This window comes from Aulonocara sp. 'chitande type north' Nkhata Bay, linkage group LG23 (assembly GCF_057382095.1).
Source record: "Aulonocara sp. 'chitande type north' Nkhata Bay isolate Kocher_YH1m ecotype deep benthic linkage group LG23, A_spYH_male_GT1.1, whole genome shotgun sequence".
Classification (NCBI taxonomy): Eukaryota; Metazoa; Chordata; class Actinopteri; order Cichliformes; family Cichlidae; genus Aulonocara; species Aulonocara sp. 'chitande type north' Nkhata Bay.
In genome coordinates this window covers 50,449,965-50,467,705 of record NC_141365.1, presented here as the reverse complement: position 1 = coordinate 50,467,705, position 17,741 = coordinate 50,449,965, and the positions used below count along the sequence as shown (strand labels likewise).

At 39.6% G+C, this 17,741-nt stretch overlaps 1 protein-coding gene, 1 long non-coding RNA gene and 1 other non-coding gene across 4 annotated transcripts; 2 read left to right on the top strand and 1 right to left on the bottom strand.

The window, feature by feature from the left end:
• The first annotated feature begins 2,509 nt into the window (after positions 1-2,509).
• On the top strand, positions 2,510-5,446 carry LOC147302968 (uncharacterized). Its single transcript, XM_086282677.1, has one exon. The coding sequence runs from the start codon at positions 2,633-2,635 to the stop codon at positions 4,967-4,969; it is 2,337 nt and encodes a 778-aa protein (XP_086138803.1). The 5' UTR covers positions 2,510-2,632; the 3' UTR covers positions 4,970-5,446.
• A 2,476-nt stretch (positions 5,447-7,922) lies between these two features.
• LOC147302967 (5S ribosomal RNA) lies at positions 7,923-8,041 on the bottom strand. Its single transcript, XR_015127445.1, has one exon. It is a non-coding gene; the product is annotated as a 5S ribosomal RNA (ribosomal RNA).
• A 3,966-nt stretch (positions 8,042-12,007) lies between these two features.
• Positions 12,008-16,934, top strand: LOC147302966 (uncharacterized). 2 transcript variants are annotated; one of them, XR_015127226.1, is made up of 3 exons: positions 12,008-12,116; positions 16,229-16,388; positions 16,608-16,934. It is a non-coding gene; the product is annotated as an uncharacterized LOC147302966 (long non-coding RNA). The 2 variants fall into 2 exon arrangements; XR_015127227.1 differs by lacking the exon at positions 12,008-12,116 and adding an exon at positions 13,030-13,094.
• Positions 16,935-17,741: the final 807 nt, after the last annotated feature.

Below are 17,741 nucleotides of genomic sequence, written 5' to 3'. Positions count from 1 at the left end.
AAGTGTTTCTGATTTTTAATCCAGGGCTTGTATTTGACCACTTTTTGTCTGTTAAGACCCTTCACACTAATCTCTGAAACATTCAAACATAAACAGACACCTAAGTCACGGAAAGGACCAGAAAACTTAACAAAGAACCAATTTTAAATTGTATCTGTACACATTTACTTGCAGCCTATTGCAAAAAAACAAAAGCCCACATCATTTGTTCTCACTTCTTTAGTTGAAGAATGCAGTTAATAACACCGTTAACACAGACTGACCTGGCAAAACACGAAAAAATAAGGGGGTGGTTCAAGACTTTTGCTCGGTACTGTATGACAAATGCAAATGTGCACTTCACAATGTATCGCTGCACTTCGGCAGTACTGTGCAGATTAAATGTTTTTTCCTTCCCGATGCATGTGAAAGGTTAAGACTTACATCTCCAAATGTACTGGAACTGATTTGAACCAGAGGACTCAGCCACACTGTTACTATGTACTGCATAAACACGTTTACCGATGAAGGTAAATCAGACGCTGTCCTGACTGTGTGGCTAAATTTTGTGCTGAAAGCATCAAATCAATTGAATATGATTAACTTGCTATGAGAGGTTTTTACTCCAAGTGTGACTTTTTCTGGCTTCATACACCTTTCAGGGTCAAATTCAAGCACTTTGTAAGCACGTTTAATGTCCATTTTCAACATTTTCCAGCACATTACCATAAAAAGGATGCATATTTCACTTCGCATCACCTGAGTAAGACCACGTGAAAGGCCAAATTAATAAGTCTTCTCATCAGATATTGATGCTTCTTTCTTATGTGACACAAAAAACAGGAGGAGACAGATCTTTGCTTGTGTTGTTTTTTAAGTTCATTCATTCAAAACTAACTGTAAGACGCTTAACTACATTGCAGTCTGTGTTATTGTTGTAGACCTAATTATCACCTTTAAAGTGTTTGTGCTAATAACATCATGTAGAGTAAGACAGGCATAGAGAACAGCACTGATTGGGAGAGGCTTTGAACACATGACATACTCAGATCAATTCAACACTTTAGACTTTAAAAATGCACAAGCGTCTTTCAAAAACCCATTTATTTAATCTATCATCATTGATATTATTATGTACAGTTAGAATGTACTGTTCATCTCCCTTAAATAAACAGGCAGCCTTAAAGTGTGAAATAGTCACTTGTCTACTGTCTCAGTGGCTGATAGTGCCCCACAGGCCTCAATGTCAGCTCGAAGCCATTATGTTTCAATTGTTTAATGATAAACAGATTTTGAATGAAAGCGAGGAAACTTCGCTAGCACAAAAAAGTGCCTATTCTTTCTTCCCATATGGTTCAGTCATATTACCGTCATTTCCCCCTAAGCTGTTCCCAAAGACACCAGGTTAATACTTGAAAAGGCTGCAGCGATACACAAAAATATCATCAATATTCTGTTTACTTGGTGACAACGTCGCTTTTAGCCTTCAATCAGAAAGCCTGACGTTGGCTAGTTAAGCATCGGGCTAACGTTTAACGCTTTCACTTGAGGGAAGTAACTCGTATTACTGCTACTGCTGTGTAATCTTGGTTCAATTCACAGCATATTCTACAAGTTACCCTGCAATAACTAACTGTTAGAATAGCGCCACCGTATTGTATCGCACTGAGTGCACTTCAATCCTTTATCCCGCGAGTTTGCTAGCTAGCAAAATAATAATACCAATTTTAAACAAATAACATGTGTAACGTACACACTCGAGAAAATTATTTACTAGTACTTACGCAAACTCCGCCGTTGTGAAAACGTACAAATCCTTCTTGTATTTTTCGTTTTCCAGCAAACACTCATTAAAACGGCCTCCAGGCACATTAGCGCACTCACCCCCGACTGATCAGGGAGGGGGTGGGGGGTCACACACTGAAACAGACTAACGTGCAGAGGTACAGCCCAGGCAGACAAATGTTGCTTTTAGACTTTGCGACTCGTTTTATTTCTCTATCTGATAAGAAAACTATTCAATCAGATAGTTCTTTGTGGTGAATGAAATACGGTTACAGTTTCAAGAAGTTTTAAGCACCAAATCCGAAATCCAAGCACTGCAATATTAAAATCCAATTCAATTTCTTGTTTGCTCCGAAATCTACGACATGACTATATACAGAAAAGCTTGACATGGTATGCAAAAAAAAAACCCCGAAGACAATACAAATACAAATACATGAACAAAAAATGTTTTAACTGTCAGTTATGTCATTTTAAAATTTTCCAAAACTAACATTTTCTTTGATTGACTGATATTAAATTGATTAGGGTCAAGTTTACTGTGAACAATATTACACAAGCAAGCACGTGTGCGCATGCGCACATATTAGAATCCCTTCGATCGCTTCTCATATGTGCGCATGCGCACATATTAGAATCGCTTCGATCGCTTGTGACGTGGTAACTTTGCTTTGATCCTTTCTGACGTCATAACTTTGCTTTGATCCGAAAACCTATAAATAGGAGCGCTCACCTGTTACTTTATGCTTAACGGACGTTGACCTGCAGCAACTAAAACCCTTTTGAGAAGATTTGAGAGCAATTTACGAGAGAAACCAAAACAAGTTCAGTTTTGTTTCTCACCAATTCACAGCGCAAACTTTACACCATGTCAGCCAACCCATCCTTTGGCTCAGATGAGCTTGGAATATCTAAAGGGACCATTTTGGGAGATCACCACATGGTGGAGGCTTTCCTTGGAGAAGGAAGCTTTGGTGTTGTAACCAGATGTCGCGATACAAAAAACAACAAAACTGTTGCTGTTAAAGTCAACAAGAGCGACCCTGAAATTCTGCTCCAGGCAAAACTGGAAATTTTCATCCTGGAGCAGCTACGACGCTTGGATCCAGACAGGTGCAACATCGTCGAATGGAACGGCTATTTCCTCGATGGAGAGCGCATTTGCCTGAATTTTGAACTCCTCGACCAAAGCCTGTCAGACTACATAGGGGACCGGAATAACCGAGGTCTCCCAATGAGAGAAATCAGGCCAATTTTGAATCAGCTCGCAAATGCTCTATTCCACCTGGGTTCTGTGGGAATAGTGCATGCTGACCTCAAACCTGTCAACATCATGGTTGTGAACCGCAGTGAGTCTCAAGTCAGAGTCAAACTTATAGACTTTGGCATCGCATGTAACACCTCTGCAGTGATTCCTGGTGACTGTGTGGGGACAATTGGTTATTGTGCACCTGAGATTATGCTTGGCACTCCATATGATGAAGCAATTGACATGTGGTCTCTAGGGCTGGTAGCTGTGGAGCTTGCTACAGGGGTGCCTCTCTATCCTGGGGAAGACGATTATGACGTTTTGAAATTCATAATTGAAACCCAGGGTCAGCTACCAGATCATCTCCTAGAGTCTGGCTTGTACACTGACAGCTATTTCATCGAGGATAACCACAAGGAACAGCGCTGGACATTTAAGACCCCAGAACAATTTCAATACGAGACAGATTATCGATCCAAGGAAACTCGATCGATAAAACTTGAGTGTCTCGATGACCTCGAACAACTGCTGAAAGTTAGGCGAGGACCGGAAAATGGCCAATCATTATTTGTAAGGCTAATCAAAGAAATGTTGGCCTTGGATGCAAATCAGCGCATAACACCCTCAGAGGTTCTGAAGCATCCCTTTTTCCACCCTGGCCTCTCAAGGAGAACCCCCTGCACTGACATGAATAGTACAGGGGGAGAACTCCTTGTGCTCTCTCAGCAGCCTTCAAGCTGGAAAAGTCATGGATTGCAAAAATTCAGCTGCAGTTTCCAAAACTCAGTTGAATTTCCTCAAAAAGGAGACATCAACACCTCAGCCAACCCATCTGCCTCTGAAGATGATCTTCAAATAACGGAAGGGACCATTTTAGGAGATCACCACGTGGTAGAGGCTTTCCTTGGAGAAGGAGGCTTTGGTTTGGTAACCAGATGTCGCGATACAAAAAACAACAAAACCGTTGCTATTAAAGTCAACAAGAGCGACCCTGAAATTCTGCTCCAGGCAAAACTGGAAATTTTCATCCTGGAGCAGCTACGACGCTTGGATCCAGACAGGTGCAACATTGTGGAATGGAACGACTATTTCCTCGATGGACAGCGCATTTGCTTGAATTTCGAATTGCTCGACCAAAGCCTGTGGGACTACATTGGGGACCGGAATAACCGAGGTCTCCCAATGAGAGAACTCAGGCCAATTTTGCATCAGCTCGCAAATGCTCTGTTCCACCTGGGTTCTGTGGGAATAGTGCATGCTGACCTCAAACCTGGAAACATCATGGTTGTGAACCGCAGTGAGTCTCCCGTCAAAGTCAAACTCATAGACTTTGGCCTCGCATGTCCTGCTTCTGCAGTGATTCCTGGTGACCGTGTGGGGACAATTGGTTATTGTGCACCTGAGGTTATGCTTGGCATTCCATACGACGAAGCAATCGACATGTGGTCTCTGGGGCTGGTAGCTGTGGAGCTTGCTACAGGGGTGCCTCTCTATCCTGGGGAAGACGATTATGATGTTTTAAAATTCATAATTGAAACCCAGGGTCAGCTACCAGATCATCTCCTAGAGTCTGGCTTGTACACTGACTGCTACTTCATCGAGGATAACTACAACAAACAGCGCTGGACATTTAAGACCCCAGAACAATTTCAATACGAGACAGATTATCGATCCAAGGAAACTCGATATATAAAACTTAAGTGTCTCGATGACCTCGAAAAACTGCTGAAAGTTAGGCGAGGACCGGAAAATGGCCAAACATTATTTGTAAGGCTAATCAAAGAAATGTTGGCCTTGGATGCAAATCAGCGCATAACACCCTCGGAGGTTCTGAAGCATCCCTTTTTCGACCCTGGCCTCTCAAGGAGAACCCCCTGCACTGACATGAATAGTACAGGGGGACAAAACCTTGTGTTCTCTCAGCAGCAATCATCGTTTGGGTGGCCAGAATTCTAGGGGAGCTAGAAATTCTTGTGGAAAAAAAGCCCAAAACAATAACATCAACAAAAAAAAGCAATGAATGTGGTCTTAAACTTGGGCACAATTTGGCTTGAAATCCATCAACTAATTTCTCAATATTCAAAGCGGAGCAGCAGACAACTTACCATCACATCAGTCCTTCAATCAGACCTACAACAAACGTCTTCAGTCTCTCACCCCAACCGGTCGCAGCAGATGGCCGCCCCGACCTGAGCCTGGTTCTGCCGGAGGTTTCTTCCTGTAAAAAGGGAGTTTTTCCTTCCCACTGTCGCCAAAGTGCTTGCTCATAGGGGGTCATATGATTGTTGGGTTCTCTGTATGTATTATTGTAGGGTCTACCTTACAATAATACATACAGCCTTGAAGTGACTGGTGATGTGATTTGCTGCTGAATCAATTCGGAACTAATTGGAAATCTGGATATTAATTAAATAAACCTGCTTTGAGCATCAATTAATTGTTGTTTGAAATTCTTTATAAATATATAAATATAGTGCCACTCTTCTACTGTTTAAATTGCAACTGTTTAAAACTGACTAATTTATTCATACACTTGAGCATAAACACACGCACAGTAAATGGCCTGTATTTGTACAGCGCTTTACTTAGTCCCCAAGGATCCCAAAGAGCTTTACACTACATTCAGTCATTCACCCATTCACACACACATTCACACACTGGTAATGGCAGCTACATTGTAGCCACAGCTGCCCTGGGGCGCACTGACAGAACATTGCAGAACCTTCAGCACCTCGTATGAAAAATATTTGACTGTGTGTATGCTTTTAGCGCTGTTTGGATTTGAGAAAATCTAAAATAAATCGAAATTTGTTTTTAGAAGCTGTTTTATAAATTTCAGTGGTATATTATGCATACAATAGGACATCTATTTAGATTTACATCTTCCACAGAAAAAACTGCACATTACTGAAACTTAGTATACTGGACTTTGTTGTTGTCCTACACAGGTTCAATGTCGAGTGGTAGATGGCTCAGTGCTAAGTCAACCAAGATTTTATGATAGTGGGCACAATGAGATAGATAAGCTGCTTGTAAACAGTACTTTTATGCTCTCTTTTTCCATTTGGATAAGAAAGAAAGAACCAGGAAACAAAGGCAAACAAATAATCTGTGCCTTTATCCCAGATTCACATTATAGGAACAGCTGCTCAATGACCACTGTAGTCTTTGCTTACTGCACTTTTATCTACATCTATGCAAAGTGATCCACTACACCTACTTTTACAGTTAAATCATTTTATGAGCACTCATGCCATTTTAATCTGAGTTTCTACTCAAATACAATCAGTAAAGAAAAACACAGTCTCTGACGTTTGTTTTGAAGGAAAAGGTATTCCCTGCAAATGTTTATCTGTGTGAGACTATTCAGAAAACAGTAATTTTGTTGTATAGGTGAGACACTTGGCCTCTTTTTTCCTTGTTCTACGTTTGTCTTTTGTCCGATTACTCTGGAACACAAGATGGAAAACTGATATTCTCATGTAAAAAATATAGAAAAAGGATTTTGTCACCCATAAATATTAACTTCTCATGCCTCTAAGCACAAGAAGGAGCCGAAGTGCCCTCTGCAGTTTGTGTGTGGAAGTGCAAAAGCTTAGAGCACCTGGTATTCCCAGGCAGTCTCCCATCCAAGTACTGAAAAAGAAAAAGACCTTTTATTGGTGGCAAATGTCACACAGTTTGATATATGTTATTGTGCTAAACTTCATATGTTACAGCGACAACATGCAAACCTTTGTTGTTAACTGCAGCTTCAAATTGAGCTGCAAAAATGCTTTTCCCGCGGTAACGGTGCTGAAAGCTTTTGCACTTCCACACACAAACTGCACAATCCGTCCTTAACACGGATCAGTCGTCCTGTCCCCTTGGCAGAAAAACAGCCCCATAGCATGATGTTTCCACCCCCATGCTTCACAGTAGGTATGGTGTTCTTGGGATGCAACTCAGTATTCTTCGTCCTCCAAACACGACGAGTTGAGTTTATACCAAAAAGTTCTACTTTGGTTTCATCTGACCACATGACATTCTCCCAATCCTCTGCTGTATCATCCATGTGCTCTCTGGCAAACTTCAGACGGGCCTGGACATGCACTGGCTTCAGCAGCGGAACACGTCTGGCACTGCGGGATTTGATTCCCTGCCGTTGTAGTGTGTTACTGATGGTGACCTTTGTTACTTTGGTCCCAGCTCTCTGCAGGTCATTCACCAGGTCCCCCCGTGTGGTTCTGGGATCTTTGCTCACCGTTCTCATGATCATTTTGACCCCACGGGATGAGATCTTGCGTGGAGCCCCAGATGGAGGGAGATTATCAGTGGTCTTGTATGTCTTCCATTTTCTGATGATTGCTCCCACAGTTGATTTTTTCACACCAAGCTGCTTGCCTATTGTAGATTCACTCTTCCCAGTCTGGTGCAGGTCTACAATACTTTTCCTGGTGTCCTTCGAGAGCTCTTTGGTCTTGGCCATGGCGGAGTTTGGAGTCTGACTGTTTGAGGCTGTGGACAGGTGTCTTTTATACAGATGATGAGTTCAAACAGGTGCCATTCATACAGGTAACGAGTGGGGGACAGAAAAGCTTCTTACAGAAGACGTTACAGGTCTGTGAGAGCCAGAGATTTTCCTTGTTTGAGGTGACCAAATACTTATTTTCCACCCTGATTTACGAATAAATTCTTTACAAATCCTACCATGTGAATTCATGGATTTTTCTTTCACATTCTGTCTCTCACAGTTGAAGTGTACCTCTGGTGCAAATTACTGACCTCTGTCATCATTTTAAGTGGGGGAAATTGCACAATCGGTGGCTGACTAAATACTTTTTTGCCCCACTGTATTAGAAAATGAGCTTAAAGCGTGCCTCACATCCGTTTCAACATTTAAACTGTCATTTGTGTGTTGAAGTGCAAAAGCTTACGGCACCTGGTATTCCCAGGCGGTCTCCCATCCAAGTACTGACCAGGCCCGACCCAGCTTGGCTTCCGAGATCAGACGAGATCGGGCGTGTTCAGGGTGGCGTGGCCGTAAGTGAGGGACTGCTTCACAACCCAGCCAACATGTATATATGGGCCCCACCTGGTTTTTGCTCGGGCTGGATGGGTACCATGTGGGCATGGGCTCAAACTGGGCTTTTTGTATGGGGCCTACTTGGGTTCTTCACATTAAACCCATATGGGCCATCCCAAGTGAGCACTTTTAGTAGGTCCTAGCTGGGTCAAACATGGGAAACACTTAACTTGGTCCAAAATGGGAAACACATGTAGGACCCACTTGGGTTTTCCACCTGGGATAGACATGGGCAAACACAGTCATTTAAGGATAGGCTGTTGTTGTGTGCCCCAGGTGGGGCAAAGTTAGGTAATCAATATATGTTTTAGTATCGATGACACAGGTGGGCCCCACCTGGTCAAACTATATGGGTCGCACATGGGCAAATGCAAGTCAGACCCTGAAACATGTCTATGTGGGCCCCAGGTGGGGCAAAGTTAGGTAATCAATATATTTTTTTAGCACTGATGACATAGGTGGGGCCCACCTGGTCAAACTATATGGGTCACACATGGGCAAATGCAAGTTAGACCCTGAAAACATGTCTATGTAGGCCCCATATGGGTTATGTTAAGTTAATATGGGCATATATTTTATGTGGGCTCAAGATTGTTTAGTATATATGGGACCCACTTGGGTTTCTCACATGAAAGCCATATGGGCAAAACCAAGTGGGAACATATAGTAGGTCCTGGCTGGGTCAAACATGGGAAACACTTCACTTGTTTCAAAATGGGAAACACACGTAGGACCCACTTGGGTTTTTCACCTGGGTTAGACATGGGCAAACACAGTCATTTAAAGAAAAGCGTTTGCTGTGTGCCCCAGGTGGGGCAAAGTTAGGTAATCAGTATATATTTTTTAGTACTGATGACACAGGTGGGGCCTACCTGGCCAAACTATATGGGTCACACATGGGCAAATGCAAGTCAGACCCTGAAAACATGTCTATGTGGGCCCCATATGGGTTATGTTAAGTTAATATGGGCATATATTTTATGTGGGCTCAAGATTGTTTAGTATATATGGGACCCACTTAGGTTTCTCACATTAAAGCCATATGGGCAAAACCGAGTGGAAACATATAGTAGGTCCTGGCTGGGTCAAACATGGGAAACACTTCACTTGTTTCAAAATGGGAAACACACGTAGGACCCACTTGGGTTTTTCACCTGGGTTAGACATGGGCAAACACAGTCATTTAAAGAAAAGCATTTGCTGTGTGCCCCAGGTGGGGCAAAGTGAGGTAATCGGTATATATTTTTTGGTACTGATGACATAGGTGGGGCCCACCTGGTCAAACTATATGTGTCACACATGGGAAAATGCAAGTCAGACCCTGAAAACATGTCTATGTGGGCCCCAAATGGGTTGTGTTAAATTAATATGGGCATATATTTTACATGGGCTCAAGATTGTTTAGTATATATGGGACCCACTTGCGTTTCTAACATCAAATCCATATGGGTGGGCATCCAATGTAGGTCCTAGTTGGGTTAGTGATGGTAAATGTGTACATAGGTTCAAAATGGTAGCACATGCTTATGTGAGGATTCTTCTTCTGTGAAGAGCCTGAGAAAGTGTTATTTGAATAAAGGAGGATTTATTCCAAACAAGCCCATCACAGATTGCGCACAACCCAGGGAGTTCTGAAAGTCAAATTGTAAAAATAATCTCAAAAGAAAGTATGAACATAACTCTCTTTTATAACCTGCAGACGGCACCCATGTGGTACCATTCTCTAAGAAATCACCCTAACTTTAACATATTTGGCACAACCTCAGTCTATCACTTTTGCTACCCTTACGTACAGTCAGATGTTCTTGACCCTTCATTTTTGACCCTCTCAGTATTTAGCCTTGGCTAGCAAATGTACTCAAAGTCCACATTGAGACCTCAAGATGTTATGTGTTATCAGACACTACAACCCAGCTGTCAAGTGAGACTATAGGAACTTTGGTGTTTTTGAACATTCAATGTTACTCAAAACACTCTGCACACTATTCCAAATAACTGGTTTGAAACTGGTTACTTTTTAATTTTAGATTTCATTTTATGTACTTAATGTGAACTCTGCATGGTAGGCTGCATGGTGAGGCTCAGATAAGATAAAATAAGGACTTCATGATTCTTCTTAGGTAAATTCACTTGTCACAGCAGCAATAATAAGTGATTAAAACGGACACAAGAGTAGAAAAAAAGAAAAGCAAAAAATACGAATAAAAAACCTAAGATAAAAGTGAATTACACAGACAAAATCCAGATTTGGCATTTGCAAATTAAGGATTACTGGTTGTTCAAACAATTAAGACTATTTACTTGAGCAAACATGCAGTTGAGGATTTTTAGTAGATCAGACACACTCTACTGTATTAGAGAAAAGACAGTTAGTTACATGGAAGATGGAAGTTTTGGTTAATCAGCATTGCTGCATTGTCTTTGGCAAACATAATTTAAAGTTAATTAAAAAACTCTTACTGCCTATATTCTACTCAATAAAGTTCATCTTATCTTATTCTGTTTTCATTGCACCATTCTCTCTATACAGTTTTTGAATTTACACACTATAACGTACACGGCAGTTTTTTTCTGTGCTTCTGCAACTGTTTCTTGGGTTTTCCTATAAGGTTTTTGTAATTAATTTAAAAAATTTATATAATTTTTTTGGCTTTAGTGGATTCCTGCTCAGCTAACTCGGCCATTATGCACTACCCAGTAAACAAAATGGCTGAACAGTATCTTAAATGTCTGAACATGAGCTAGTCATACCATGTTACGTAATATTCATGTGCAGTGTAGCAAGGTGATTGTTTAAATTACAGGAGTAGATGCCTGCAGCTGAAACGGTTTTCTGATCTGAATACGGTAATGTTACCAGATATGCATTGTACTATGGGAAAACGGTGGTGGATCAGTGTGTAAAAAGCCCCCAAAAGAAACACACAGCGTCTTTAGCTCAAACACTGTCTGATCACTCTCTTAGATACTGTGCTGTTCCATCTAGTTATTGGTTACTGAGAAATGTTAGGTCATTAATTAATTAAGAGAGTGCAACTGTTCAGATCAGATGGTGAAGTAGGAAAATGCAGAACATGTTATTATAGCTGAATGCTGTGCAAAATACTAGTAATAAATCTAACTCCCATTTATGGCTTTTACTACTGTGGGGCTAAATAAAAAATTACAGACATAATGAAATCTGCTACAATTACAAAGCTTAAGTTTAAAACAATTATTATATATTAAGCATTTTTTTGCTCTTTTTTTTTAAAATTCTTTTTGCTAATAATGGACTCAATTTTATTATCAACTTCAAAGACCTATTAAACTTTTAAACCATTAAATCCAGGAAATTAGATGCCCGTAAATGTACGAGACCCTCTTTATGTCTAGTATCCCCAAATATTTAATAATCCTTTCTAAAAGTACACAAATTTTGTTCTTTTCAATTAAATATTGCATGTTCAATGTATTCTTGAGCAGGTAAAAATTCCACTAAATTAGTTTTTGCATATTTTTAAGTATAATCAAATTTTTATAGTTTGCGAGTACTTTTAATTTGGAGATTTTGCCACTTGATTTGAAGTTTGGATAGTGCTTTATAGTAATTTGTAAATGTTTTGAACTCATCTGGCTTCTTAATAATTTAATAAAAAATTAACAAGCCATGTAATAATTTGAAAACCACTAGGGACCACTTATAAAAAAGTAATTCCTTTTTTACTTAAAGGAATTTAGGATTTATGTCTGTCAAGTCATTTGTTCTGGCATAAGTCACCATTTTGATATATCTTCCTGTGACTTTAAAGTCTGTCAGCTAGTTAGATACATTTTTGCACTGCTAGTGTTTGCTGCTTGAATTAGTCAGTTTATCATATAAACACATGCAGTGCCTTTCAAACTTTTAATTACACTGTTCATTTTGTGCATTAGTAAGAGAATCTTATATTGAATTATCCTGGGAAAAAACAAAAATGTTTGTATTTTCTCATGCACTTTCTTTCATTTCCTTATCACGTTTAGATTCTTCAAGATCACAAGCACCATCTTTGACATGTAAGTAACTTTCATATTATTTGTATTACTTATTATTATTATTATTATTATTTTTGAAAAGTGATGGTCTTTGGGGCATCCTTTTTTTTTATTGGTATTAAGTATATATATTTATTTAGGCACAGGAGGCAATGATCTATTTTAAAATTTAACATTTATTTAATTTTCATCTTTTATGCTAACAATAATGCCAACAGTGTTCTCTTCACTTGACCCACAACTCTGACAGTTTTGGTCCTCTGCTCTCCTCACAATTGGCTGATTTCCATCTGAGCTGCTACTGTCAACTGCATTAAACTGATTTTACATTGCCTTGTTATTCTAATCTTTATCTGCGTTTTGGACTCCAAACATTCACACCTGCTGTTAGTAACCAGAGCTCACAAGAGTGTAAGGCGTGTAGTTCAATAAAGTGATCGATGTGTTCACTAGCTGATTTCAATAAACCGGTAACTTATCAAATCCATATTTTATAGGAAGTACATTACTGATAAAAGTGGTAATAAACACGGTAACCAATAAAAATTTAAATTTCCTGTTATAAAAAAAAATACTGCAGTGAGCTCGGTTTTCTAACACCAGGTGTGAACATCTACAGTCTTTAAGCGCTGGTAAAGATTTAAAAATAAAAGCATTCAATAACATAACATTAAACAGTAAATTAGTTTGATGGTGTTGATTGCAGCAGCTCAATGTTAATCAGCTGATGGTGATGGAAGCAGATGAGCGTTTTTCATCATGGTTGTTAGTGATGTGTTGGTCAAAACGAAACGGCTCTTTGAAGTGAACGACACAAGCGTGTCTTTTCTCTCTCTCTCACCCGCTCTCTCGCACTTTTTTTCCGCTTCACTCTGCACGCGAGCCTTGTGCTTTGCGCTGGGAAGAGGGGGGAGGGGCGGTTGTTACACACGCAGTAGCACAGTAACAGAGCAGGAGGGAGAGAGAAAGAGCCAGGGACAACAACGTCACATTAGAAAGGTATAGTAATCATCCACAACTATTTTCAATTGCGGATGATAAAGGATTCAGAAAGTTTATTCATGCAGGCCCATATGACAGAGAATGTGCATCTTCTGTTTGTTTTCATATTATAATTTATATTTAATTGTGTTGTGGTTTGCAGTGTTTTGTGTTGTTTCACTTTAAATTTGTTTAAAAGGAAAAAGCTGAAAATTTAAATAGTTAAAAGTTGAAATGTAAATAGTTGTTTTTTTTGTATTATATGATTTATTTATTACATTTTATGTGGAGAGAATAAATAAAAGTATATTTACGGTGGCTGCTAGAGACAAAGCACGTACAAACCCCAAAACACGTAAAAACTCCATAGCACGTACAAACTCCAAAGCACGTACAAAACACAACAGAAGTGCTCCAGGATGCTAGGCACAGTGTTGAGATTTTGTTACCTAGTGGCTACACAAGCCAGGAAGTACCAACGACCGGATTTGGTGTGTGGTAGTAACAGGTAAATGAACAGCTTTTGGAATTTTTTATGAATATATATGAGTGCTTGTGTATAAATACACAAAAAATACACATATGATTTCAATTGTGTAAATTAAGTGATCTAGATAGCTCTGTTTTGGAAGTTCAGTTGACGCTAGAAATGGGTTTTGGAGTTTGTACATGCTTTGTCTCTAGGGGCCACCATATATATTTATATATAAACATATATAAATAAAACCACATTTCTTTTTTTACATTAGTAATTCCTTTTGTTCATAATTTTATATTGTTGTTAATAATAAATTAATTAAAGCAACAAAACAACCTGAAGAGCCGGTTGGGAGCCGAAAGAGCCGGCTTTCTAAAAAGAGACGAAAATCCCATCACTAGTTGTGTAATATGCTGGTATTGATATGATCAAAAATGAACTGAGTTGTTTCGTATTCTATAGAAATTGTACATCTAATTAATAACAAGGCTTTCTGCTGATGTTATTAATTAAAAATTTATTGTTTTATTTTTAAGCAACAACTTTTTAGCATGCAATCAGTCCATGCTGTACAGGACAGATTTGTAAACTGTGCATACAAAAATAGACTATTTTACAAAATTGCTCTTTCAACAAATGTAAATCACAGCAGATTTTTTTTGTTGTAGGTGCACTGTCACAACTAGAAATGTGGGGGGAAGTCCTCAAAGTTGAAGGCAGAACAGGAAAATACATGGAAATAACAATTTTCCTTTAAATGGTAAATGGCCTGCATTTTTATAGCGCTTTTCTAGTCCCTAAGGACCCCAAAGCGCTTCACACTACATTCAGTCATTCACCCATTCACACACACAATCACACACTGGCGATGGCAAGCTACATTGTAGCCACAGCTGCCCTGGGGCGCACTGACAGAGCACATCAGTAAAGGTCGATCTGGATACTTGATAACTGTTGGTATAGGTATGACATGAATTTGAATCTCCATTATCACAGGTTTTAATTGGGAGGGAACATGCAGATATACAGGAGGACTATAAACAGCAATTCCTATTGCATACAACTGTTTTAGAAAATACCAACAACACTGTTAATTTATCACTTGCTGGTCTATAGACTTTACAGTGTGGATGGATGGAAAATCCATCTGGCTCCACTCTGGCTGAATTGGTGCTACAAACAACTCTGCGCTCGGCTTTCCTGGCTGTGTGTGGATTTATACTTACACATCCAAATTTTGACCCTATTTTTCTTCCTTTCAGCTGATTGGTCAATTTCATGTCAATCACCAATTAAACAATCCAATCAGAGAACATCTCCAGAAGTTGATTCTGTTCATCTGGACGTAGCATTTTCAGTGGGAGAAAATGCTGCAAGCGCTACGTCCAGATGAACAGAATCAACTTTTGGAGATTTACTTACCTGGATGATTGAGCATGCATCAAGACAATCAGAGAACAGATAGGTTTGGCTGTTGGAGGGCTGCATTACGGAGCTTCAGGTCCTGGAAGAATAAATTCCCTTTTAGAAGTATAGAGTAAGTGTACATTAGTTTCATTTTAATAATTTATCAGCATAGTAACCTACCTTCCCTTTTACATACCAGACCAGCATTTTTCTTCATTAGCACGAAGGAAAACAGTCTGTGCGTGTCAGAGTTCTGTGGTTTTTGTGTCACAGGGCTTATAATATGTGTAAAAATCTGGCCAGGGACCATCACATCACACTGCTATCATATTTTTCTGTTGCTATCATGTTTCTTTTCTGAGATGTTGTTACTTTTATGACAGATGTAATGAGAAATCTTCCAGAAAGTTAAATTTTTTATTCTATTCAAATATTTGATTCTGATAACAGATAAAGATTTTTTTTTTTTACTTTTGTTCTGCTATTTCATAGTTTATACAAATTTTGGCCAATTCCTATTTATTTTAACCCTTTAGCCCCCAAAAAGTCGCCAGCGACAGGTTTTTCCAAACCTGTCTCGTCAAACCTGAGCTCTGCCAGGGGCCCAACACGCCTGGACTTTTAGAAGAAAAGAGATGTCCGAAAATAAACCACAGGGTCAAATACTTAATTTTGTTCAGTGTTTTAGAGTTATTAATTTGAATTGACTAATTTAAATATTTTATTCATGTACATTTTGATTGCCTTTAGTAAAAATGGCAAAATTTCAATTTCTTTATTCTTTCTGTTATTAATCCTTGATTACATTCATATAGTATACAGTAGAGGAAAAAACCTACCAGACCTACCAGTTATCCTGCGTAACATTATTGGGGATAAAGGGTTAAGGAAGCGCAATTAATTTTTTTAGTTTAGCTTGTGTTTACTACCATTTTTTTTTTTATCACCACACAGTAAACATTAAGTAATATGTAAAGTGTCCATTTATCCTCCATTCCGGTCCATTATCTTAAGCTTAGGCTGCTGCCCCTCGACCCAATCCGGTACTAAGTAGAGAGGCCCAGACTTCGCTCTCTCCAGGCACTTGGCCCAGCTCTTCCGGGGGAATCCCAAGGCATTCCCAGGCCAGCCGAAAAACATAGTCCCTCCAGCATGTCCTGGGTGTTCTGGGTCTCTTCCTGGTGGGACGTGCCCAAAACACCTCACCAGGGAGGCATCCTAACCAGATGCCAGTATCTAATCTGTCCTTTTTGTATGTTCCCCTCAGGTTGCCATGGTAGCAGATACAGGGGAAACAAGTGTAGACGATGCCACAAGAAGGATGATGAAATTCCTCATATCACCTGAGCTGGCTGTGGAGTACAACATGCTTGGCCGACATGGGGAAAAAAAGTTCAGAGATTTGCGTCTTTTTAATGTTGTGTATGGTAAGTTAGTTTCACTTGAGACATTTGAACTTTAGAAAACTAAACTTTTTTAATAAAGTGTTTGAAAGTGTAACTGAGATTGGTTATCATGCAATTTGTATATATTTTTTGAGGCAATAAAGTGAAATAAACATTGTTCTTTGAAAATCATCACCAAATGAAGTAAGCTAAGATTAACTTTACTTTGGCTTGCCCGTTTTTCTTCTTCTTCATTTGCAGAGGCACTGAAGAATTATTTAACATCAAAAGTCAACTTGCAAGAAGCAGAGAAGGCTCTGTCCAAGTGGTTCAGTGGAGCTAAAGACAGAGGAGGACCGAGGGCTGCAAGGGTACAAAATAGACTTACGGCTCTGTAAAAAAACAAACCCTGCTGATTCAAGATAAGCTTTTGAGTTTTCCATCTGACTTTTTCCCCATGTTGCTACAGTTCCAAATATCTAAGGAATTTTGCTGTAGTTTGACATTTCTAGTTTTTAAACGTTTACGCACTTTGGAATACAGTTACGTAAAATCACAGTTGTTGGACAAAATAAATGTGAAAAATGTTGTTTTGTGTACCCTCGTGATTTTTGAAATGGTTTTATTTACAAACTAGATTTTGTTTGCGGTCAGCTTTAATATATTTGGTGTCTTTGTGTCACAGAACCCGTATTAGCCGTCTGAAAAATTGATTTTGTGACTGTTTTACTACATGGGGCCCACTCAGTGCCAGAACTTAGTCAATTCAAACTAGAAATAAGATGCAAATACAGAACCCACTGCTAATGCCATTCCAACTTTTTAGCTCATGTTTTCCTCATGTTGTACCCACTAAGAACTTGAAAAATGGGGCCTAGGTGGGTTTCAGTGTACTTTGCCCAGTTGGGGTCCATTTAGTTCCCAGATTATACCAATATAACACCGAGATGGGCTTATAAAATGGGGCCATTATGGAACCCGCGGACAATCCCACTTAAAACCCACTTTTTAGCCTATGTGGTACTCACATGGTACCCACAAAACAACTTGAAAGGTGGGGCCTGGGTGGGTTTCTTTGTACTTTGCCCAGTTGGGGTCCATTTAGTTCCCAGATTATACCAATATAACACCGAGATGGGCTTACAAAATGGGGCCATTATGGAACCCGCGGACAATCCCACTTAAAACCCACTTTTTAGCCTATGTGGTACTCACATGGTACCCACAAAACAACTTGAAAGGTGGGGCCTGGGTGGGTTTCTGTGTACTTTGCCTAGTTGGGGCCCATTTAGTTCCCAGATTTTACCAATATAACACCGAGATGGGCTTATAAAATGGGGCCATTACGGAACCCGCGGACAATCCCACTTAAAACCCACTTTTTAGCCTATGTGG

Bases quoted from the DNA above. Each gene is read 5' to 3' on its own strand.
- LOC147302968 (XM_086282677.1), top strand. From the start codon at position 2,633: ATGTCAGCCAACCCATCCTTTGGCTCAGATGAGCTTGGAATATCTAAA.